The 26,552-nt window shown below is 40.6% G+C and overlaps 1 protein-coding gene across 2 annotated transcripts in view; it reads left to right on the top strand.

Annotated features, from left to right (window-relative positions):
* Positions 1–26,552, top strand: part of mnat1 (MNAT1 component of CDK activating kinase) — a 154,893-nt gene that overhangs the window by 58,229 nt on the left and 70,112 nt on the right. For both annotated transcript variants that reach the window (XM_061895260.1, XM_061895261.1), the window contains exon 6: positions 878–1,009. In XM_061895260.1, coding sequence (XP_061751244.1) covers positions 878–1,009 — 132 coding nt within the window. The remainder of the gene's footprint in view (positions 1–877; positions 1,010–26,552) is intronic.

Consider the following 26,552-nt stretch of genomic DNA (forward strand, 5'->3'; position numbering starts at 1 on the left):
GTTTTTTACAATTTGCGTTTATGTTTTGCCGTGGTTGTTGCATTTTTGTTCTTGCTTGATTATAAAACATGTAAATCGCAGAGGAGGCGGTCTGCAGTAGAGGTGCAACGTTCATAGTGAATTAGTGAATTATATTTATATAGCGCTTTTCTCGAGTGACTCAAAGCGCTTTACATAGTGAAACCCAAAATCTGAGTTACATTCAAACCAGTGTGGGTGGCACTGGGAGCAGGTGGGTAAAGTGTCTTGCCCAAGGACACAACGGCAGTGACTAGGATGGCGGAAGCGAGAATCGAACCTGCAACCCTCGAGTTGCTGGCACGGCCACTCTACTAACCGAGCTACGCCGCCCCGTCGCATGACTGAAAACTTGTCATTGGCTGGTTCTGAGAAAGGTTGATTGCTTCAGTCTGAACTTACCGGAAGTGACTCTTGCCATCTGAAGCAGCACATTTTTCGACACTGAACTTTAATACACTGATTTTTTTTACACAAAATTTGTATACACTGAATTTTTATGCACAGAATTTTAAAACACTGATTTTTATTTCAATGAAATTGTCAGCATAATTTGATGTGAACAAAAAAGTCATGTCACAAAATTCAAACGCAAAAAATTCAGTCGTAGAAATACAGTGTTTTTGAAAATGTATTCTGTGGAAGCTAGGGTGTGTGCTGTCCTTGGTAATGTTTTTTGCTCTGTTGAGGCAACGGGAGTTGTGTAAGTCCTTCAGGGAGGGCAGGGGACAGCCGATGATTTTTTGTGCCGACTTTATGACCCTCTGAATCGCCTGTTTCTGCTGGCAAACTAATGGCTTCTCGACACATCACCCTAAATAGCTGCATTGATACAACACCTTTCTTTCTGTTTCCTCAGGAGCAGTCTCAGGTCCCTGCCTCCATCTTGCTTGCCAAACACAAGGCCCGTGTTTCCCAGTTGGAGACAGAGATAGAGCAGCAGAAACATGTGGTCAAACCCACCAATCTCTTTTCAACAGGAATTCAGATGGTGAGCACAACAAACAATTATTATTATTATTATTTAGTTACAAATACTACAAACAACAGCTTCAATAAACCTACTGTATGTCATAGAGCAGTGGTTCTCAAATGGGGGTATGCGTACTCCTGGGGATACTTGAAGGTATGCCAAGGGGTATGTGAGATTTTTTTTAAACATTCTAAAAATAGCAACAATTCAAAAATCCTTTATAAATATATTTATTGAATAATACTTCAACAAAATATAAATATAAATTCATAAACTGTGAAAAAAATACAAAAATGCAACATTCAATGTTGACATCTAGATTTTTTGTGGACATGTTCCATACATTTTGATGTTAAAGATTTCTTTTTTTGTGAAGAAATGTTTCGAAATAAGCTCATGAATCCAGATGGATCTCTATTACAATCTCCAAAGAATGCGCTTTAAGTTGATGATTACTTCTATGTGTAGAAATCTTTATTTATAATTGAGTCACTTGTTTATTTTTCAACAAGTTTTTAGTTTTTTATATCTTTTTTCCAAATAGTTAAAAAAAGACCACTACAAATGAGCAATGTTTTGCACTGTTATACAATTGAATAAATCAGAAACTGATGACATAGTGCTGTATTTTACTTCATCTCTGTTTTTCAACCAAAAATGCTTTGCTCTGATTAACCACTGTCATAGAGCGTCACTCATAATTGAGCATTGTTATCTTTGTAAATGGAATAATTGTGACCTATCCATATATTGGTTCTCATAAAATAGGTATGTTGTACATAATAAAGTGGCTGATTCATCCACTATTTGCAACTTTGTTGGACTTTCTCTCCCAATTCACTATTTGTAATACTTATTCAGTTCTATAAATGGATGGATTCAGTCAACACTGTTACGTTGTACTTAGAGGAGCCAAGTAAAGGTTGTTTCTCTGTGTCTGGTTCTCCTTAACTGTTGAGCAAAACCCTTACCCCTTCAGTCATTACATTCTTCTGGGTCAAAACTTGGGCTCAGAAAGAGAAAGCCTGCGTCACTCTGGCTTTCCAGGCCTGTAGAGACCTTCCCTTGTGCTGCTGTTCTTGTTTTTGGTCATTTGTTTTCATTTTACTGTGATGAGACTGGCTGTGTCATCACCTGAAGCCCTCCCCACCAACCCCCATGAGGCATGCTTGTCTTCCCACAGTTAAGTGGTGCGTGGTAGAGGTATTTGCAAGGTAATGACTTATAAACTCATGCTGGATGCTGAATGTGTTTTACGTAATTTCTTGTTCAAGTGGGATCATCAGGTGATTTGCTACCATGATTGCTTTTACATGTGGCACTCTAGTTGTCTCCGTCTCGTTCTATGGTGCAAAGCTAAACTTGCTGATGGCTAAAAAAAAACGGTGTGATTATGCCGATTTTGGTTTCTTCTGCGGCTTCAACCCCCTTCTTCTTGTTTATTTTTACTCTACCATCCCAAGCTCTGCCTGTACATATGCTCCACTCAACTGAGAGTTGGGGGAACATGTGGGTTTAAATTTTCCTTCACCTCAGAGTCCAAAAGCATGACTTGTGTTTGACTTGGTAAAGTTTCAGCACAGAGCGGCAAATTCCTGCCGATTGCTGGAATTCATTTATCTGCTAGGTTTTGGTCCCCCGTTCCAAGATGAATTGGAGAAAACACATCAGCAAAAATGTCTTTCCTAAAGCTGATCAGGGACAGTGATGTCAATTAGTGCTTGTGGTTAGACATTGATGCAAGCTCTCTGACAAGGAAACGCTCTTTGTGGAAGTATTGGGACACCTGGTAGTTACATCCCTATAAATTAGATATGGACTAAATCATGGATGGTTCCTGTCTTATATCCATGTAATGTATTTAAAGATTGGATCACATTAAAACTACTAAGCCAATTTCTAATATGTATAAGGTTGTGGAACAGGCCAAAGAAAATCTTATTAAATTGTGGTATTGATGGATTAAAGTTGTTTTCCAAGATTTTTCCACTGATATTAATATTTCAAGATTGTTTTTCTTTCTGTTTTTTTTTTTGTTTGTGAATAAGTCTTCAAACTTTATGTTAAAATACAAGAAAATGTATAGGGGTGGGTGTTTTTGAAGGTGCCCATCCTAATAAGGATGTTGGTACTTTTACTAAGTGACATAGTTGCACCTTAATTAATATTTTTTTATTTGACTTCTTAATCAAGAATAATCTCCAAGATTTCGCTATGTTGCAAAATTCAAATTAAATTCAATCAATTTCCTGACAATGATGTGCGGTCTTGCAGCGTTGTCCGTTCCCTGCAATTTCCCTGCACATGTCGGCCAATCAGCAGCATTTACGACAATCTATTAAGGCTCAAAAGGTCATCTAAATTCGCGATATATTGTGAGTGCTAGGTAGCCATTTTTGCTGCACTGTCCCTGCTGTAATGTGAGAGAAAGCAACTAACTGGATTAAAATAGATCGTAAAAATGTTTAAAAAAGGGGACCGCTCTGAGACAAATTGTACCATATTCCGAAGGCTCGCTGCCTCGAAAAAAATAGTTTAATTGGTGGACTGTATTGTATCTACAGTTGTGGCCAAAAGTTTACATACACTTGTAAAGAACTTAATACCATGGCTGTCTTGAGTTTCCAATAATTTATACAACTCTTATTTTTTTGTGATAGTGGGATTGGAGCACATACTTGTTTGTCACAAAACACATTCATGAAGTTCGGTTCTTTTATGAATTTATTATGGGTCTACTGACCAAAGCTGTTGGGTCAAAAGTATACATACAGCAATGTTAATATTTGGTTACATGTCCCTTGGCAAGTTTCAGTGCAATAAGGCGCTTTTGATAGCCATTCACAAGCTTCTGGCAAGCTTCTGGTAGAATTTTTGACCACTCTTTTTGACAAAATTGGTGAAGTTCAGCTAAATTTGTTGGTTTTTTGACATGGACTTGTTTCTTCAGCATTGTCCACATGTTCTCAATGGGGTTTAAGTCAGAACTTTAGGAAGGCCATTGTAAAACCTTAATTCTACCTTGATTTAGCCATTCCTTTACCACTTTTGAAGTGAGTTTGGGGTCATTGTCCTGTTGGAACACCCAACTGCACCCAAGACTCAACCTCTGGGCTGATGATTTTAGGTTGTCCTGAAGAATTTGGAAGTAATCCTCCCTTTTCATTGTCCCATTTAAGGCACCAGTTTCATTGGCTGCTAAACAGGACCAGAGCATAATACTACCACCCCCCTGATTGATGCTAGGCTTGGTGTTCCTGGGATTAAAGGCCTCACCTTTTCTCCTCCAAACACATTGCTGGGTATTGTGGCCAAATAGTTCAATTTTTGTTTCATCTGACCACAGAACTTTCCCCCAGAAGGTCTTATCTTGGTCCATGTGTTCAGCAGCAAACATTAAACGAGCCTTAAGGTGTCGCATCTGGAGCAAGGGCTCCCTTCTTGCATGGTAGCCTCTCAGTCCATGGCGATGCAAAACACGCCTGACTGTGGACACTGACACCTGTGTTCCAGCAGCTTCCAATGCTTTGCAGACTTGCTTTTTGGTGGTTCTCAGTTGATTCTTGATCATCCTAACCAAATTTCTCTCAGCAGCAGGTGATATTTTGCTTTTTCTTCCTGATCGTGGCAGTGACAAAACTGTGCCATACACTTTGTACTTATGAACAATTGTCTGCACAGTTGCTCTTGGGACCTGAAGTTGCTTTGAAATGGCTCTAAGTGACTTTCCTGACTTATTAAAGTCAATGATTAGTTTTTTCAGGTTTGTGCTGAGTTCCTTCGACTTTCCCTTTTGTCGCGTTTTTAACCAAGTCTAATGACTGCATCACATGAGTCCTATTTAAATGGGCTCAGAGAAGTCAACAGGTGTGGTCAATCATAATCACTCACATGAAGTTAAGAGGCCATTCCATAAAGCTAATTTGATTTGATTGTAACTTTTCTACATTGCCAAAATTTATGATATATGTTGCTGTATGTATACGTTTGACCCAGCAGATTTTGTCACATTTTCAGTAGACTCATCAATCAATCAATGTTTATTCATATAGCCCCAAATCACAAATGTCTCAAACGACTGCACAAATCATTACGACTACAACATCCTCGGAAGAACCCACAAAAGGGCAAGGAAAACTCACACCCAGTGGGCAGGGAGAATTCACATCCAGTGGGACGCCAGTGACAATGCTGACTATGAGAAACCTTGGAGAGGACCTCAGATGTGGGCAACCCCCCCCCCCCCCCCCCCCCCCCCCCTCTAGGGGACCGAAAGCAATGGATGTCGAGCGGGTCTAACATGATACTGTGAAAGTTCAATCCATAGTGGCTCCAACACAGCCGCGAGAGTTCAGTTCAAGCGGATCCAAGACAGCAGCGAGAGTCCCGTCCACAGGAGACCATCTCAAGCGGAGGCGGATAAGCAGCGTAGAGATGTCCCCAACCGATACAGGCGAGCGGTCCATCCTGGGTCCCGACGAGCGGTCCATCCTGGGTCTCGACTCTGGACAGCCTTCATCCATGGTCATCGGACCGGACCTCCTCCACAAGGTAGGGGGGGACATAGGAGAAAGAAAAGAAGCGGCAGATCAACTGATCTAAAAAGGAGGTCTATTTAAAGGCTAGAGTATACAGATGAGTTTTAAGGTGAGACATAAATGCTTCTACTGAGGTAGCATCTCGAACTGTTACCGGGAGGGCATTCCAGAGTACTGGAGCCCGAACAGAAAACGCTCTATAGCCCGCAGACTTTTTTTGGGCTCTAGGAATCACTCATAATAAATTCCTAAAAGAACCAAACCCCATGAATTTTTTTTGCGACAAACAAGTATTTGCTCCAATCACTCTTTAAAACTAAGAGTTGTAGATATGATTGGAAAGTCAAGACAGCCATGATATTATGTCCTTCACAAGTGTATGTAAACTTTTGACCACGACTGTATATGATCATGTTCAATGGACAAGAGATATGGGTAAGCTGCTGTCATTGTCAAAGCCAAACTTGTATGTATCTCGTCAACGGAGTAAGTTTTTATACCGGCGAAGAAATTCAGATTGCAAAATCTGTTAAAGGGGAACATTATCACCAAACCTATGCAAGCGTCAATATATACCTTGATGTTGCAGAAAAAAGACCATGTATTTTTTTAACCGATTTCCGAACTCTAAATGGGTGAATTTTGGCAAATTAAACGCCTTTCTGTTTATCGGTTTCTAGCGATGAGGTCAGAACGTGACGTCACCGAGGTAACACACCCGCCATATTTATTTTCACATTACAAACACCGGGTCTCAGCTGTGTTATTTTCCGTTTTTTCGACTATTTTTTGGAACCTTGGAGACATCATGCCTCGTCGGTGTGTTGTCGGAGGGTGTAACAACACTAACAGGGAGGGATTCAAGTTGCACCACTGGCAAGAAATCTGCCGCCAGACCCCCATTGAATTTGCCAGAGTGTCTGCACATTTGACCGGCGAAGACAGACATGGCACAGAGATGTATGGATAACCTGCAGATGCATTTGCAACGATTAAGTCAACGAAATCACAAAGGTGAGTTTTGTTGATGTTGTTGACTTATGTGCTAATCAGACATATTTGGTCACGGCATGACTGCCAGCTAATCGATGCTAACATGCTATGCTAATCGATGCTAACATGCTATTTACGCTAGCTGTATGTACATTTGAAACTAGATACCCACATTTAATGCTAAACAAACACTTACCAATCGACGGATTTAAGTTGCTCCAGTGTCACAAGATGCGAAAGTCCTGATTGTTTGGTCCGCACATTCTACCGGCGATGCTAATAAGGCAGCCATGCTATGGGCCACTTCATTAGGTACACCCACGCTATGGCCGAATAGCATCAATAGCTATTCGCCCAATAGCTTCAATTTCTTCTTCAATTTCGTTTTCGCTATCTGCCTCCATACTCCGACCATCTGTTTCAATACATGTGTAATCTGTTGAATCGCTTAAACCGCTGAAATCCGAGTCTGAATCCGAGCTAATGTCGCTATATCTTGCTGTGGTTACTGCCATTTTGTTTGTATTGGCAGCCAGTATGACGTCACAGGGAAATGGATAGTGGTTCGAAGATAGCGAAAATAAGGCACTTTAAAGCTTTATTTAGGGATATTCCGAGACCGGTAAAATTTTGAAAAAAACTTCAAAAAATACAACAAGCACTGGGAACTGATTTTTTATTGTTTTTAACCCTTTTGAAATGGTGATAGTGTTCCCCTTTAAGGGACATTGTCCTCCATTCAATTTGCGCTTAAACCAACAGCTTTCATCTCCTCTGTGTTCAAGATGGAGTGATGGTGCCCAGCATCATTTCCCAAGCAGGATTTCCTAAAAAAAAATAAGCCAATATTTCTTGTAAATACTTTGATCACTGCGCTACTTTCTCCGGAAACAATATTCATATTTGTGATTACACAAGACTACAAGTAGACAGACATGTTTTTTTCCAAAGAGCAGTATGTTGTATGTAGCCCACAGCAGCTTAGCTTAGTTAACGCTAAATCTAACAGCGACTGAATGGTAGGTGTGAAATTGAATAACATGTGCTTAGATTCAAACATACGAGTCTAAAAAATGCCATGAACACACCAACATGTATCAACTAATGACATTGAAAGGCATGTTTGATAGTCTTTATGGCTGCTTTCCATCTCTGGCCCCTTTATTTGCTTTAAAACCTGACTTTCTTTGGCTTCACTTTTACCGCTGGACATGAGAAAAATCTCACCGAATCCTTTCTTTTTCTTGAAGTGACCACGATCACGAATGTAGCAGTTAACAATGCCGCACATCTGCGCAATGTTTGAACTTGTAAAAGAAAAAAAAAAACTTAAGCGCAGCATCTTGTATTCAGCCATGTAAATAAGCTATTTAAAGTCCAGCAAGACCCACAATGCAATGCGTTTCCTCGTCACACGTTTAAGCCCTATTTGTCCCATCAGCACTCAAATGCAATGCAACTGTCTAGCCCAGAGGTCAGCAACCTTCTGCTTTAAAGAGCTATTTGGGCCCGTTTCCACCAAATCATAACCCCACTTGGATCCACAAAACCTATTTGATCGTTATAACAGTTATCTTTAACACATTGTCACGTAACGGTCCTGTCTCGTTCTTTTTTCCCCCCCATAATTTGCATGTTATTTTTTTACTGGTTTCTTTTCTAGTTTTCCCTATAGTTTCCCTGGGTAACGACCCCACACCTGTTGCCACCTGGCAATAAGTCAAAATCCAACTAGTCTTGATTTGTGTTTTAGGATCTGTTTTGCCGTTACCGGTGTTGGGCAAATTACTTAATTAAATTAATTATAGTTAATACAGGAATTGAATGTGATTCGGTGGCTGTATCTCAACCTTGTCCACAGAGTATAAAGGAATTTCATGATTCACTTCATTGAATTATTGTTAATTATTCCCGCGTTGTAGTGAAAGTTGGGTGTGTGTTAGTAACGCCACTATTATGTAAAAGCATTATGCTAACCCTGGTTGTCACACATCTGCTTTGCTTCAGTGTTTCTCCTTTGCTAGGTATTTACATGGTTCTGTACTTTTGCTCAAATCTATCTACAACTTGTTTATGCGTTAAGTGTGACATACAGTACGCCTAAGACAAAAATCTTGCGTAGCAGCGACACAGCAGAGGCTGTAATTGGTTGTCTTTTAGTATTTGTCCTGTGTTGATGCAAATCAAGTCAAATCAAATCAAATCAACTTTATTTATAAAGCACATTTGAAATTTACTTTAGGGGTAGCCAAAGTGCTGTACAATGGTAGCTTAAAGATAACACAAGGAAAACGAGCAAACACAACACAAATAAAGCACGATAAAAAAAAATTAAAAATAAAACGGGTTCCCAGCAGGTGCATAATGGGATGCCATAGCAGGATGGAGATCACAGAATGTTAAAGGCCATGGAATAAAAGTGTTTTAAGAGTGATTTAAAAACAGGAGGAGAGGAGGCCAGTCTAACACTCAAAGGGTAAGTCGTTCCGAAGCTTGGGAGCAGCACCGGCGAAAGCTCTGTCACCTCTAAGCTTCAGCCTTGTGTCAGGACCGTCAACAGCAGCTGATAGGCTGATCTTTGGGATCTGGGGTGGGAGGGGGGGCAGTAAGGCTGAAGGAGGTCGGAGAGATATGTTGGAGCGAGGTTTGTTAACATTTGAAAACAAATAGTATGAGTTTAAAATTGATTTGGTACAGCACAGGAGCAAGCGAAGGGACGCTAGTATAGGGGTGATGTGCTCACACCTCCAGGTCTGTGTTAGCAGACGAGTAGCAGAGTTCCCTACGAGCTGCAGAATTCAATTAGAAGGCTCACTGCACACCTTTGCAAAGATGCCTTCATTTTTGGAAATAAAGCATTTTAACACAGCACCAGTTCCAATAACACTCAATCCCTCAAGTTAACATATTAGCAACAAAGGAACCTTTGTCATCGTGATTTCTTACCAGAAAACACTGACCCTAGAGCTGAATGGCTGATGCAGAACTTTGAAAGACTAATGACGGTGCCATAAGGGACAGCGTAGTGACTACAGTACACGGGAACATAAACTAGGAACCGCACAGGAATAAAAAAGCAGCATGTTGCTCCAGAGCCACATGTGGCAGACCCCTAATGTAGCCAATCAAATGTCTACCTGCATCGCAAATTCTTCACTTCCTTGTGAAGGTTCATATATCATTTTTAGCATTTTCCTTGCAATACTTGTGTATTTTGTTGTGGCTGAATAAAGACAATTTTTTCCATTTTTCTGCGCCATATCGGTCAGTCGTTGTTCATATTTGTTCATTAATTACAATTACAAAATCACAACTTATTTATTGCAACTTTATACTTGTATGTATTGCAACTGTCATCCAAGAAAACTGTACTTTCCATTGCAATTTTTGGGAAGGTCTTTACGCCTTTCAAAAAAGTCCTGTGAAAACCTGAGGGGACCGCTAAACTGTTGGCAATGTTCATGTTTAATGTAGAATGCAGGTAAAGATTATTTAGTTAGATTTGTTAAAATCCTGTGCGTTGTGGTTTGTGAAGTCCTTTGAGGCGTTTGTGATTAATGACTTACAAAAAAAAATTCATTGATTGATTTATGTGGTTAGGGTTACAATAAGTATTCAAAACACTGACTCCAAATTCATAAAATAAAAAAATGGGATTTAATGTTAATGAAAAAAAAAAAGCCTTAAAGGTGCGGTAATAAAATGATTTTCCTACATTTAAAACACTTCCTTTTGGTCTACATTATATGTAATGGTGGTTCTTTGGCCATTTGGACCAGACAAAGAGCAGCTCGAAGACCTCTATTGAAAGTCAAATTCCAGGACCCAGATTTCTCTCGCCTGGACATGGGTTACTGAGGCCCCCCTCTGGAGCAGGACCCAGAAGTGGGGCTCGATGGTGAGCGCTTGTCCCCATGAGTCCTGGCCGAGCACAGTGCGAAGAAGTAATGTTGGTCACCCCTCTAATGGGTTCATCACTCATAGGAGGGGGCATAGAGATCCGGTGCAGTGTGAGCTGGGCGACAGCCAAAGGCAGGGCTCTTGGCAGTCCGAACTTCGGCTAAAGAAGCTAGCTTTTGGGACGTAGAATGTCACCTCGTTGGGGGGGAAAAAGCCGGAGCCGCTGTGCGAGGTGGAGAAGTTCCGGCTAGATCTAGTCAAACTCACTTCGACGCACAGCAAGGGCTCTGTAACCAGTCCTTTTGAGAGGGGATGGACTTTCTTCCACTCTGGCGTTGGAAGCAGTGTGAGGCAATTGGCTTGGGTGGAAATTATTGTTGCCCCTCTGCTCAGAGCCTGTATGTTAGAGTTTAACCCGGGAGATGAAAGGGTAGCTTTCCTCTGCCTTCGGGTGGGGGTGGACGGGTACTTACTGTTGTTTGTGCTTACGCACTAAACAGCAGCTCAGATTACCCGCCCTTTTTGGATTTCCTCTAGGGACGACTGGAGAATGCTCCCTCTAGTGATTCCCTTGTTCTGGTTGGTGACTTTAACACTCACATTGGCAACGACAGTAAAACCTGGAGAGGGGTGATTGGGACAAAGGGCCACCCGGATCTGAACCCGAGTGGTCTTTTTGTTATTGGACTTTTGTGTTGGTCACAGATTGTACATAACAAACACCCTGTTCAACCATAAGGGTATTCATATGTGCAATTGGCACCAGGACACCCTAAGCCATAGTTTGATGATCGACTTTGTGTCATTGGATTTGGGGTCTCATGTTTTGAAAACTCGGGTGATGAGAGGGGGGAATTTTTACCGATCACCACCTGGTGGTGAGTTGGCTCTGATGGTGGGAGGATTCTGGAAAGATCTGACAGGCCCAAACGCATTTTGAGGGTCTGCTGGGAACGTCTAGCAGAGTGTCTTGTCAGAGAGAGTTTCCATTCACACCTTAGAACATGTCAAGGGGAGGCGTTGGACATTATGTCCGAATGAACCATGTTCTGTACCACTATTGTTGAGGCGGCTTTGTCGAAAGTTGGTTAGTTTCTGCGTGGCGGTAATCCCAGAACCCGCTGATCGACACCAGCATTGAAGCATATCGTCAAGCTGAGGAGTCCTATCAGGTCCTTTTAACCCCAGAGGCAGCGATCAGGTACCGACAGGCCAAGCTAGTTGTTGCCTCTGCGACCGCCAAAATCGCTCGCAGAGACAAAAACTCAGACATGGGAGGAGTTTGTCCTAGCCTTGGAAAACGACCTCCGGACGGATTCAAAGCGATTCTGGACCACCATCCACCGATTAAGGAGGGGGAATCAGTGCACTGTCAAGACCGTGTATGGTGAGGATGGTGTGCTACTGACCTCGACTCAGGACGTTGCTGATCGATGGAGGGAATACTTCAAATACCTCCTCAATCCCACCAACAAATCTACCTATGAGGAAGCAGTGCCCGGGGAGTCTGTTGTGGGCTCTCCTATTTCCGGGGTTGATGTTGCCGAGGTAGTTAAAAAGCTCCTCAGAGGCAGGCAAGCCGCCTGGAGTTCCTTTAGGCTTTGGTTGCTGTGGGGCTGTCTTGGTTGACAAGACTTTGCAGTATTGCGTGTACATCAGACGCAGTGGCTCCGGATTGCCAGACCTGGGTGGTGGTTCCTCTCTTTAAGAAGAGAAACAGAGGGTGTGTTCCAACTATCGTAGGATCAATCTCCTCAGCCTTCCCGGTAAGGTCTGTTGAGATGTACTGGAGAGGAGGCTAAGCCGGATAGTGGATACCTCCGATTCAGGAGGAGCCGTGTGTTTTTGTCCTGCTGGTGGAACTGCAGACCAGCTCTTTACTCTCTGCAGGGTTCTCGGGGGTGCATCGTAGTTTCCCCAACCATTCTACATGTGCTTTGTGGACTTGAACAAGGCCTTTGACCGTGTCCCTCAGTAAGTCTTGTGGGGAGTGCTCAGAGAGTATGGGGTATTGGATTTTCTGATTGTGACGGTCCACTCCCTGTATAATCGGTATCAACGCTTGGTCCGCATTACCGGCAGTAAGTCGGATCCATTTCCAGTGAAGGTTGGACTTCGCCAGGGCTGCCTTTTATCACCAATTTTGTTCATAACTTTTATGGACAGAATTTCTATTCACAGTCAGGGCATTGAGGGGATCCGGTTTTGTGGCTATAGTATTAGGTCTCTGCTTTTTGCAGATGATGTGGTTCTGATGGGTTCATCTGGCCAGGATCTTCAACTCTCTGGTTTGCAGCCGAGAGTGAAGCGACTGGTATGACAATTAGCACCTCCAAGTCCGAATCCATGATTTTTGCCCGGAAAAGTGTGGAGTGCCATCTCTGGTTTGGGAAAGAGATCGTGCCCGAAGTGGAGGAGTTGACGTACCTCAGAGTCTTGTTCACGAGTGAGGAAAGAGTGAATCATGAAATCGACAGGCGGATTGGTGTGGCATCTGCAGCGATGCGGACCCTGCATCGGTCCGTCGTGGTGAAAAAGGGGCTGAGCCGTGAGGCAAATCTCTCATTTTACTGGCCGATTTATGTCCCTATCCTCAGCTTTGGTCACGAGCTTTGGGTTGTGACTGAAAGCTACGCTTACCTAAGGTAACTAAAGTACAAGCGGCCGAAAATAGTCTTCTCCGTCGGGTGGCGAGGCTCTCCTTTAGAGAGGGTGAAAAGCTCTGGAATTTGGGAGGAATTCAAAATAAAGCCGCTGTTCCTCCCCATCGAGAGAAGGTAGTTGAGGTGGTTCGGGTCTCTGGTCAGGATCCCCCGGATACCTCCCTGGGGAGGTGTTTAAGGCACAGGCTGGCCTGAGAACGCCTCGGGATACCAAGAGAGGAGCTGGACAAAGTAGCTGGAGAGAGAGAAGTCTGGGCTTCCCTGCTTAGGCTGCTGCCCCCGAGACCAGGCCTCGGATAAGCGGATGAATATGGATAGATGGATGTAGGGCATTTCAACAACGTCTTTTTCCTGCCATCGTTGTTGTAGTTTTTAGCACTTCCATAGTGAGTCTACTGACTGATTAAGTTCGAACGATACGCTACTTTGTATTAGAATTGGCAACTGGATATACTGTATGTGCATGTATGAGCCAAGAGGATAGAGAAAAAGAAGGAGCTGGTTTGATGAGTGTTGCTGTGCAACTTGACCCCAAGGATGCATAGACAGCAGATGGTGTGCAGGTAAAAATATATTTAATAGCAACAGGGAGGTGCACGGGAAGCAAACTAACAAGTAAAATGATCCAGCATCAAGAGGCAGCTGACACTGGACTATAAACCCTCTTGATTAGCAATCAGAAACAGGTGTGTCCACAGATTGCCAATCAAGAGCAGGGAAGTGAAACAGCGCTCAGAGGCAGGAATAAAGTCACTGCATGACAACACTCAAAACAAAAAGTAGAAACTAGAAATAAAAGTGCTGGACAGGAACTAAAACACAAACATGACCAAACTTTTCAGTACCAAGCCTGACAGAGACTATTGACTACAGTGCTGGACTACAACGGCAGATCCACGCAAAGCCCTTTGGGTAAATGTATGCCATTAATGGATAATACACTTGTTCCAGTTTGTTTGGTGGAAGTATTAAGGAAGGCAAGATTGTTTTATAAATAGCTTAGCCTTGTCTAGTGTAGGTGCTGTGTCCTAGTTGTTTGGGCGGTGGTGTGTTTGTACGGGTTTAGGTTGGGTTGGGAGGGAGTCTTTTGGTGGGGGAGGTGTTAATGTCTCTCTGGTTTGCATGTTGGCGTTTGGGCTGACTGACTGGCGGGCTGGCGCTGGCTGGTCTCCATGATCCTGTTGGCGTGTGGTTGCCGGTCGCAGTTTTTTCAATCGCTTTGATTTGATCAAGGGGTGCCTGCTGTCTAGGGGTATTGCAGCTGCTGTTTCTGCTAACGTTTGTTTGTGGTGTGGGTGCCCGATGCTGCTCGGTCCCGTGGGGGGTGGGTGGGCGCGATGTTGTGACTTGTGGTAGCGCGTGCACGTGGTGGTTGTTGGGGCTGGCGAACTTGCCGGCTTCATATTCGTTTATTGTCGTGTTGGTTGGCTTTTCGAAGGTAGACCTGGGATGCCCTTGCCCTCTGCCACGCTGCCCTTTACGCCTGGTGTCGTGCCGTCGTCTGTGGCGGGTTTGTCGGGGGTTGTCCCTGGGTGGCGGGGGTGCGTGGCCGGACCCGTGGGGCTTAGGGTAGGTGATCAGCTAGTTCTCAGTGACTGTGGGTGCCGGGGCTTGATCACTGTCCCGCCGGCCTGTGTATGGATTTGTTGGTGTATATGTGTGTGTGTGTGTGTGTGTGTGTGTGTGTGTGTGTTAATGTGTGTGTGTGTTAATGTGTGTGTGTGTGCATGTGTTAGGAACAGCAAAGCCCTGTCTGTCTGTAATTTCACATGAACTAACATGAAGTCCATGGTGTTCAGGGATGAATAGTCTGTCCTATTGCTATTGTACTATTTTTTCAGCTATAGTTATATTAATCATTAGTAATGTAGCAGCCTAGTGTTGAATGGCAGGGTCCCTGCTATCACATGTTGACAAAAATATAACATTTACATGATAAAAGTCAACTCCAGGCTTCCTAAATGCTTTAATAAATTAAGCATGTTGGGGCAAAACATTATTTAGTCAGCCACTGATTGTGCAAGTTCTCCCACATAAAATGATGACAGCGGTCTGTAATTTTCATCATACTGTAGGTACACTTCAACTGTGAGAGACAGAATGTGGGGGAAAAAAATCCAGGAATTCACTATGTAGGATTTTTAAATAATTTATTTGTAAATTATGGAGGAAAATAAGTATTTGGTCACTTCAAACAAGGAAGATCTCTGGCTCTCACAGACCTGTAACTTCTTCTTTAAGAAGCTCTTCTGTCCTCCACTCGTTACCTGTATTAATGGCACTTGTTTGAACTCGTTATCCGTATAAGAGACACCTGTCCACAGCCTCAAACAGTCAGACTCCAAACTCCACTATGGCCAAGACCAAAGAGCTGTCGAAGGACACCAGGAAAATAATTGTAGACCTGCACCAGACTGGGAAGAGTGAATCTACAATAGGCAAACAGTTTGGTGTGAAAAAATCAAATGTGGGAGAACTTATCAGAAAATGGAAGGCATACAAGACCACTGATAATCTCCCTCGATCTGGGGCTCCATGCAAGATCTCATCCCGTGGGGTCAAAATGGTCATGAGAACGGTGAACAAAAATCCCAGAACCACACGGAGGGAACCTGGTGAATGACCTGCAGAGAGCTGGGACCAAAGTAACAAAAGTTACCATCAGTGACACACTACGCCGACACGGAATCAAATCCTGCAGTGCCAGACATGTCCCCCTGCTTAAACCAGTGCATGTCCAGGCCCGTCTGAAGTTTGCCAGAGAGCACATGGATGATACAGCAGAGGATTGGGAGAATGTCATGTGGTCAGATAAAACCAAAATAGAACTTTTTGGTATAAACTCAACTCGCCGTGTTTGGAGGAAGAAGAATACTGAGTTGCATCCCAACAACATCATACCTACTGTAAAGCATGGGGGTGGAAACATTATGCTTTGGGTCTGTTTTTCTGCTAAGGGGATAGGACGATTGATCCGTGTTAAGGAAAGAATGAATGGGGCCATGTATCGTAAGATTTTGAGCCAAAATCTTCTTCCGTCAGTGAGAGCTTTGAATGGTTGACCAAATACTTATTTTCCACCATAATTTACGAATACATTCTTTAAAATTCCTATAATGTGAATACTTTGACTTTTTTTCACATTCTGTCTCTCATAGTTGATGTGTAACTATGATGAAAATTACTGACCTCTGTCATTATTTTAAGTGGGAGAACGTGCACAATCGGTGGCTGACTAAATGCTTCTTTAACCCACTGTATAAATATATATATTACGGGTGTGGGAAAAAATCGTTTCGAATATGAATCGAATCGAATACGTTGTGCGATTCAGAATCGATTCTCATTTAAAAAATGTTTTTATTTTTTTTTTATTTATTTTTTTAATTTTTTTTATCAATCCAACAAACCACTGCACTTCAATACCATAACAATGCAATCCAATTCCAAAACCAGACCTGATCCAGCAACACTCAGAACTGCAATAAACAGAGCAATTGAGAGAAGACACGAACACGACACAGAAAAAAACAAAAGTAGTGAAACAAAAATGAATATTATCAACAACAGTATCAATATTAGTTATATTTTCAGTATAGCAGTGATTAAAAATCCCTCATTGACATTATTATTAGACATTTATAAAAATAAAAAAAGAACAATAGTGTCACAGTGGCTTACACTTGCATCGCATCTCATAAGCTTGACAACACACTGTGTCCAATGTTTTCACAAAGATAAAATACGTCATATTTTTTGGTTTGTTTAATAGTTAAAACAAATTTACATTATTGCAATCAGTTGATAAAACATTGTCATTTAAAATTATAAAAGCTTTTTAAAAGAAAATCTACTACTCTGTTTCCATGTCAGCAGACTAGGGTAGGTCCTGCTGAAATCTTATATATTGAATGAATACAGAATCGTTTTGAATTGGAAAAATATTGTTTTTGAATTGAGAATCAAATTGAATCGAAAAAATCGATATATTATCGAATCGTGAGCCCAAGAATCGATATTGAATCGAATCGTGGGACACCCAAAGATTTACAGCCCTAATATACATGTATATATAGATCTATATATATATATATATATATATATATATATATATATATATATATATATATATATATATATATATATATATATATATATATATATATATATATATATAGATCTATATATACATGTATATATATATATATATATCTATATATATCTATATATATATATATATATATATATATATATATGTGTGTGTGTATATATATACACAGACCTCTGTCATCATTTTAAGTGGGAGAACTTGCATATATATATATATATATATATATATATATATATATATACGAACCAATAAAATATATATATATATATATATATATATACATATACAGTATATATATATATATATATATATATATATATATATATATATATATATATATGGGTAGGGTGGCCTGGGGCCCCGCCGCGCTCTCCCGGGGATGAGGGCTGGGCTCATGGGAGCCCAAATGCTGGTTGGGCAGGGGGCGGTCTTCCCATCCGGTTGCGGGGGGTTTCTGGGCCCCTCGGGCGTGGCCTCCTATCTTTCTGCCCGTATGGGGTGTGGTCTCGCTGGCTGTTCCCTGCTTCTCCCGTGCCTTGTCCTCCGCCGGGTGCATCTGTCTACAGCCTGCTGCTGCCGTTTCCAGGCACCACAGTGGGCCGGGCTCTTGGGTTCTTGTCGCTGGCCGGCCTAGTGGTCCCTTGTTCCCTGGGCGCCACACCTGCTGTTTGTGGTTTGGGGATCTCTGGGTGGCTGGGGCCGTACTCTAGCTCCCGCACACACTGGGAGTCAAATATAATGTACAAACCCCGTTTCCATATGAGTTGGGAAATTGTGTTAGATGTAAATATAAACAGAATACAATGATTTGCAAATCCTTTTCAACCCATATTCAATTGAATGCACTTTAAAGACAAGATATTTGATGTTCAAACTCATAAACTTTATTTTTGCAAATAATAATTAACTTAGAATTTCAAAGCTGCAACACGTGCCAAAGTAGTTGGGAAAGGGCATGTTCACCACTGTGTTACATCACCTTTTCTTTTAACAACACTCAATAAACGTTTGGGAACTGGGGAAACTTATTCCCAAGCAGGATTTCCTAAAAAAAAATAAGCCCAATATTTCTTGTAAATACTTTGATCACTGCGCTACTTCTCCGGAAACAATATTCATATTTGTGATTACACAAGACTACAAGTAGACGGACATGTTTTTTTCCAAAGAGCAGTATAGTGGAATTCTTTCTCATTCTTGTTTTATGTAGAGCTTCAGTCGTTCAACAGTTCGGGGTCTCCGCTGTCGTATTTTACGCTTCATAATGCGCCACACATTTTCGATGGGAGACAGGTCTGGACTGCAGGCGCGCCAGGAAAGTACCAGCACTCTTTTTTTACGAAACCACGCTGTTGTAACACTTGTCTTGCTGAAATAAGCTTAAGCGTCCATGATAAAGTTGCTTGGATGACAACATATGTTGCTTCAAAACCTGTATGGACCTTTCAGCACTAATGGTGCCTTCACAGATGTGTAAGAAACCCATGCCTTGGGCATTAATACACCCCCACACCATCACAGATGCTGACTTTTGAACTTTGCGCTTATAACAATCCCAATGGGTATTTTCCTCTTTGTTCTGGAGGACACCACGTCCTCTGTTTCCAAATATAATTTGAAATGTGGACTCGTCAGACCACAGAACACCTTTCCACTTTGCATCAGTCCATGTTAGGTGAGATCAGGCCCAGCCAAGCCGGCGGCGTTTCAGGATATTTTTGATCAATGGGTCTGGCTTTGCATAGTAGAGTTTTAACTTGCACTTACAGATGTAGCGACCAACTTTATCAGTATTTATTGCCATCGTTCCAAACTTCTTTGTCACGTGTTGCTGGCATCAAATTCTAAAGTTAAGGATTATTTGCCAAAAAATTTTTTTTTATCAGTTTTAACATAAAAAATGTTGTCTTAGTAGCCTATTAAACTGAATATGGGTTGAAAATGATTTGCAAATCATTGTATTCCGTTTATATTTACATCTAACACAATTTTCCCAACTCATTTGGAAACTGGGTTTGTAGTTGTTGAAGCTTTGAAAGTGGAATTCTTTCCCATTCAAGTTTTATGTAAGGCTTCAGTCGTTCAACAGTCTGGGGTCTCCCCTGTCATATTTTATGCTTCATAATGCGCCACACATTTTCGATGGGAGACATGTCTGGACTGCAGGCGGGCCAGGAAAGTACCCGCACTCTTTTTTTACGAAGCCACGCAGTGGTAACACGTGCTGAATCTGGCTTGGCATTGTCTTGCTGAAATAAGCAGGGGCGTCCATGAAAAAGACGGTACTTAGATGGCAGCAAATGTTGTTCCAAAACCTGTATGTACCTTTTAGCATTAATGGTGCCTTCACAGATGTGTAAGTTACCCATGCCTTGGGCACTAAAGCACCCCCATACCATCACAGATGCTGGCTTTTGAACTTTGCGTCGATAACAGTCTGGATGGTTTGCTTTCCCTTTAGTTTGGATGACACGATGTCAAATATTTCCAAAAACAATTTCAAATGTGGACTCGTCAGACCACAGAACACTTTTCCACTTTGCATCAGTCCATCTTAGATCATCTCGGGCCCAGAGAAGCCGGCGGCGTTTCTGGATGTTGTTGATAAATGGCTTTCACTTTGCATAGTAGAGCTTTAACTTGCACTTACAGATTTAGCGACAAACTGTAAATAGTGACAGTGGTTTTTCTGAGATTTCCTAAGCCAGTGTGGTGTTATATTTAGAGATTGATGTCGGTTTTTGATACAGTGTTGTCTGAGGGATCGAAGATCACAGTCATTCAATGCTTTTTTCCGGCCATGTCGCTTACGTGGAGTGATTTCTCCAGATTCTCTGAACCTTCTGATGGTATTATGGACCGTAGATTTTGAAATCCCTAAATTTCTTGCATTTGCGCTTTGAGAAACGTTGTTCTTAAACTGTTTGACTATTTGCTTACACAATTGTGGACAAATGGGTGTACCTCGACCCATCCTATCTTGTGAAAGACTGAGCATTTTTTGGTAAGCTGTTTTTATACCCAATCATGGCACCGACCTGTTCCCAATTAGCCTGCACATCTGTGGGATGTTTCAAATAAGTGTTTGATGAGCATTCCTCAACTTTATCAGTATTTATTACCACTTTTCCCAACGTCTTTGTCACATGTTGCTGGCATGAAATTCTAAAGTTAATGATTATTTGCACACAAAAAATGTTTATCAGTTTGAACATCAAATATGTTGACTTAGTAGCATATTTGGGTTGAAAATTATTTGAAATCAGTGTATTCCGTTTATATTTACATCTAACACAATTTACCAACTCATACGAAAACGGGGTTTGTACATACAATATAAATGAATAAATAAATAAATATTTTCGCCATCCCTCCACAGTCTGATTTAAAGTACCATTAGAGTGGAACAACTAGTTGTTTTTATATGCTTAGTTGTGTTTCATTGTATCCATTATACCATATCCAATTATATTTACAATCCGCAAGCTATGTGAAAACCCAGTTTAAACATCACAAATTTCCTCAAATTCAGTCAGCAATTTTGAATATTGCGCTCTGAAAACCTTGGGCTGTTTCCGGATATTGACATCACAGTAGTAACGCTTCTGCACTGTGACAATGTTATCAGATCAGTCATGCTGGAAATAAGCAAAAATTGGAAAGAGATGTGGTGTTTATCATTCACAGTCCTTGTGTAAGACAAGAACACATATGCTCGGCTTTTTTATGCATTCAAAATCGCAAATAAATAGCCAACAATTGTTTCAACAGATGACAGTCCTCTGTTGCGCTCATTATACTCTCTCTAAAAACATCCAGAAATGTATCAAATATGAATGATATTGTTTTTATAAGCGCATTGTTAGCAGTGAGCTAATGCTAGCTTAAACTGCTATTGTTGACACACTGAGGCGACGGCTGCTTCTGCTTTGTCTCAAACCTGCTAAAAATTAATTCTAGATTATAGTTAATGCAACTCTCACCAGGTTGAAGACAATTGTGGCCATGGTCTGAAAGGCTGGTCGACTATCCCGCCCCCAGTGTGTGAATGTGTGTGTGAATGGGCGAATGTGGAAATACTGTCAAAGCGCTTTGGGCTCTTTCACACCAAATTTCTTCCCCCCTACAAAAACCTCCCCCCACCATTTACTTCTGGGGTCATGATTAATACAGACATTTTGTTAACGCTATATTATAAAAATATAACGCTATATTATAAAAATATAATGCTGTATTATAAAAATACAGACATTTGTTAACGCTATATTATAAAAAAAAAAAAAAATTTAAATAAAAAAAAACTATTTACAAACACAAGCTATTGGATGACGTAAGAGGAAAGGTGAGGAAACGTGACCCCGAAAGTAAATGCGTCATCCCATAGCTTGTTTGTAATTAAAACATTTTTTTTTAATAATATGGCGTTAACACGAACGTCTGTATTTTTATAATATAGCATTATATTTTTATAATATAGCGTTATATTTTTATAATATAGCGTTATATTTTTATAATATAGAGTTAACAAAATGTCTGTATTAATCATGACCCCGGAAGTAAATGGGGGGGGGGGGGGTTTTGTAGGGGGGAAGAAATTTGGCGTGACAGCTCCTTTAACAAGGGGTAGAAAAGCGCTATACAAGTACAACCCATTTACCGTTTACCATTTATCATATCCCCCAAAATGGCAAAATAGACCCCACAAGATGCTTCTGCAGGAACTTTTTTTAATCCTTAGTTGAGGATTACGATTAAATCTTCATCTGAACAGAATTATGTGAGCGTCCCGTCGCTCAGCATCCCAGCGAGAGTGGAAAAATTACAGTAAATGTTTGTTTTACTATGGTTTAAAATGGTTTGTTTGTATTTTTAGCACCTAGCAATGCTGCAGATGCTAGTGTTTTAATAAAGTTGCATCCTAGGGCAGGCCAATATGGCCTTTTTAATATTTTTAGGGCATATCGCGATACACGATATATATCTCGATATTTTGCCTTAGCCTTGAATTAACACTTGATGCATATAATCACACTAGTATGATGATTCTATTTGTCTACATTAAAACATTCTTGTTCATACTACATTAATATATGCTCATTTTAAACTTTCATACAGAGAAGGAAATCGCAACTAAGTCAATTGACCAAAACTGTATTTAATAAACAGTTATCAAGCAGTGGTACAAACATTCATGTCATTTCCAAAACAGAAAGTGCAAGATTGTCAGAGACATGTTAAAACAAGCTATTAGTGCACTTTTGTGCATGATGTCACTAAGATGACATATCAAAACAACACTAAATTAAAGTTCACTTTTTGTACAGAACGCCACGACAATAGTTTAAAACAAATAAAGTGCACTTTTGTGCATGATGTCACACAATATATTTTAATAACTGTCAAATATAAATGAGCTGCATAATCGGAAATTAATTATTATTCGTCCTTCACTATGTGGTAGGTTACTGCCAGAGGTGGGTAGTAACGCGCTACATTTACTCCGTTACATTTAATTGAATAACTTTTGGGATAAATTGTACTTCTACGAATAGTTTTTATGCAACATACTTTTACTTTTACTTGAGTATATCTATTAAGAAGAAACGCTACTTTTACTCCACTCCATTTATCTACATTCAGCTCGCTACTCGCTATTTTTTTTTTATCGATCTGCTAATGTTTGTTTTGGTTTTTCAAAGTAGAATCTACGCATGTCTGCGTTTCACCAATCACATGCAGTCACCGGTGACGTTGGACCAATCAAACAGAGCCACGCGGTCACATGACCCGACTTAAACAAGTAGAAAAACTTATTGGGGTGTTACCATTTAGTGGTCAATTGTACGGAATATGTACTGAACTGTGCAATCTACTAATAAAAGTTTCAATCAATCAATCAAAAGTGTAAAGGAAAAAAGACACTTTTTATTTCAACCGTATTTCCCGTCAAAAGCCTAAAGACTGATCGCACAGTTCCTGTCTTCACAATAAAAGTGCTGCTCCATCGCGCCTGCGCTAACAAAATAAGAGTCTCCCAAAGCCAGCGCAAACAAGCGAGCAAGCTACGGAGTTTGCCGCCAATGTATTTCTTGTAAAGTGTATAAAAACGAATATGGAAGCTGGACAAATAAGATGCCAAAAACTAACGACTTTCATGTGGTATTAGACAGAAAAGAGGAACTTTTTTTCTCCTCCATTTGAAAACATGGATGTTAATTCCAATCAATGCAAGTCATCAGAATCAGGTAATACACCAACTTATATTCTTGTCTTCATGAAAGATAGGAATCTTCATGTTAAACATGCATGTATATTCATTAAAACACCTTTAACATGTCAACAAAAACGGCAAAATAAATAAATATAAATTATATACTGTATATATAAATGTATGTATATATATATATATATATACATACATATATATATATATATATACATATATATATATATGATATGTGTGTGTATGTATATGATATGTGTGCATATGTATGAGGTAGATCACCTCGACTTGGTCATTTATTAAGTAATTGATAAACGTTGAAAAACTTATTGGGGTGTTACCATTTAGTGGTCAATTGTACAAAATATGTACTGTACTGTGCAATCTACTAATACAAGTTTCAATCTATCAATCAATGAATGCCTACTGAGCCTATGGTGCTGTTAATTTATTGTGGCTCAATGTGCCTTATTTTAATGTACTATTATTTAATATATATCATTGTTTTAGTTGGTTAAGAGATATTCCTGGCTCTGAATTTGCTCATTGCTATTTTTATGTTTTTTTGCATTATTTCTTGCCGTAATCATTAAACGAACAGGTTACTCATCAGTTACTCAGTACTTGAGTAGTTTTTTCACAACATACTTTTTACTTTTACTCAAGTAAATATTTGGGTGACTACTCCTTACTTTTACTTGAGTAATACATCTCTAAAGTAACAGTACTCTTACTTGAGTACATTTTCTGGCTACTCTACCCACCTTTATATACTGCGGACATTTTCTCCTTTTGTTATTGACTAGTTTTTTCATACGGTGTTTATCTGGAAATGGTTACCTCGGCATTTTGATGGTGTGGGCGTGTGGCACCGAATGAAGATGTTGACATGCGGAGTAAGTACTCTTCATTCTCAAGCAGGTGACTTTTCAAATGATGCTACATATTAGAAGTAATGCTACTTTTTGTAGCAACACTTTTGCCCCACATTTGACAAATTACGGCTACGGTTGTCTGTTAATATTCCCACTTGAAGCCAAACCACCGCCAGACGATGGACCCCCTGTTGTTTTTCTTGGGAATTAATACTTCCTTCATTTGTTACCAGATTCGCACCTTTTTTCACTCGTATTACCACTGGCATGGCTCCACTAGCATCAGAGCTAACGTTACCCATGGTGCTACTTCTCTGCTCCGCGAGGGCGTATACGTATGTGACGTATGACGTGACAGTATGTGACGTATGTAAGAAGGTTTGCTTGCTGTCTGTGAGAAGAAGAAACAAGACGGAGTGGGAAGAGCCTGTAGCTAAAAGCAACTGCGTGAGAACGTGTACTCGAATGTCACGATGTAGTCATTTTCTATATCGCACAGAGATAAACCAGCTATATATCGAGTATATCGATAAATTACCCAGCCCTACTGCTTCCGTCACTCGACTTCTAAAACTTATTGCTCATCCTCTTTGTGTTCGGGCTAAAAAAATATAAGGTCCTGGTTCATAATTTTTCCAAAAGTAATAGTTGTTGGCTCTCACAAAGTCTGTTTGATTAGCATTGTTGTTGATAGGAAAGGGATCTTTGGTTCCTAGCGCAATGTTATGCGATCACGTGACTGGCATCCTCATTTTCTTTCATTATGGCTCGGGAATCTCCATGAGATTAATGTTATTTTGATCATATCTAATTATTTGCAAACTTTGGAAGTCTTTCTGTATCATAATTCAGACATATAGGAACTAGCTTCAATATAGAGGCATCTTGCTTTTCTACTCTATTGGTGCTTCAACATTTTTGTAACTTATGCAGATCCCAAATACAGAACAGCAGGTACCAATAGGTAAGAGAAGTTGGTTTTGCGTAATAAGGCCACCCTGAAACACTGCATCTTTGGCAGAAAGCTTTTAAAATACTGCAAAATCCTGCAAAACCCTGCAAAATCCTGGCGGGACAGTATAAAGAAAAGCGGACAGTGATCAAGATGAATCAACAGTTGGCCTCCAAGTTTATACCAACTGTGTTGATGTGCAAGTTCATCTGTCACTTAAGTAGAAAGCAGAAATTCATGGCATCACTATCCCAGCCACATGCAGCACTTTAGCCTGCCACTTCTCCCAAGCCAAGGTTAGCTATCACTAGTGGAATGACGTATCTGCTTGTGTTTGAGCCTGCCAATCCGAGGAGCGTTAGAATGTCGATGCACCAGTCTTTATTTAAAGAGTGCTCTAATGTTGCATGTAATGCAGCTGCTGTGTCATGTTGACTGGGAACATACAAGCAAACATCTAAGCCTATTGCTTTGGGAACTTGTGCATAACAACTATTCTACAAACCCCGTTTCGATATGATTTGGGAAATTGTGTTAGATGTAAATATAAACGGAATACAATGATTTGCAAATCCTTTTCAACCTATATTCAATTGAATGCACTACAAAGACAAGATATTTGATGTTCAAAATCATAAACTATTTTTTGTTTGCAAATAATAATTACCTTAGAATTTCATGGCTGCAACACGTGCCAAAGTAATTGGGAAAAGGAATGTTAACCACTGTGTTACATCACCTTTTCTTTTAACAACACTCAATAAATGTTTGGGAACTGAGGAAACTAATTGTTGAAGCTTTGAAAGTGGAATTCTTTCCCATTCTTGTTTTATGTAGAGCTTCAGACGTTCAACAGTCCGGGGTCACCGCTGTCGTATTTTACGCGTCATAATGCTCCACACATTTTCGATGGGAGACAGGTCTGGACTGCAGGTGGGCCAGGAAAGTACCCACACTCTTTTTTTTACGAAGCCACGCTGTTGTAACACGTGCTGAACTGTGGCTTGGCATTGTCTTGCTGAAATAAGCAGGGGCGTCCATGAAAAAGACGGCGCTTAGATGGCAGCATATGTTGTTCCTAAACCTGTATGTACCTTTCACTATCAATGGTGCCTTTACAGATGTGTAAGTTACCCATGCTTTGGGCACTAATGCACCCCCATACCATCACAGATGCTGGCTTTTGAACTTTGCGTCGATAACAGTCTGGATAGTTCGCTTCCCCTTTGGTCCGGATGACACGATGTCGAATATATCCAAAAACAATTAGAAATGTGGACTTTTCAGACCACAAAACACTTTTCCA

The sequence above is a fragment of the Nerophis ophidion genome, linkage group LG03 (genome assembly GCF_033978795.1).
Source record: "Nerophis ophidion isolate RoL-2023_Sa linkage group LG03, RoL_Noph_v1.0, whole genome shotgun sequence".
Classification (NCBI taxonomy): domain Eukaryota; kingdom Metazoa; phylum Chordata; class Actinopteri; order Syngnathiformes; family Syngnathidae; genus Nerophis; species Nerophis ophidion.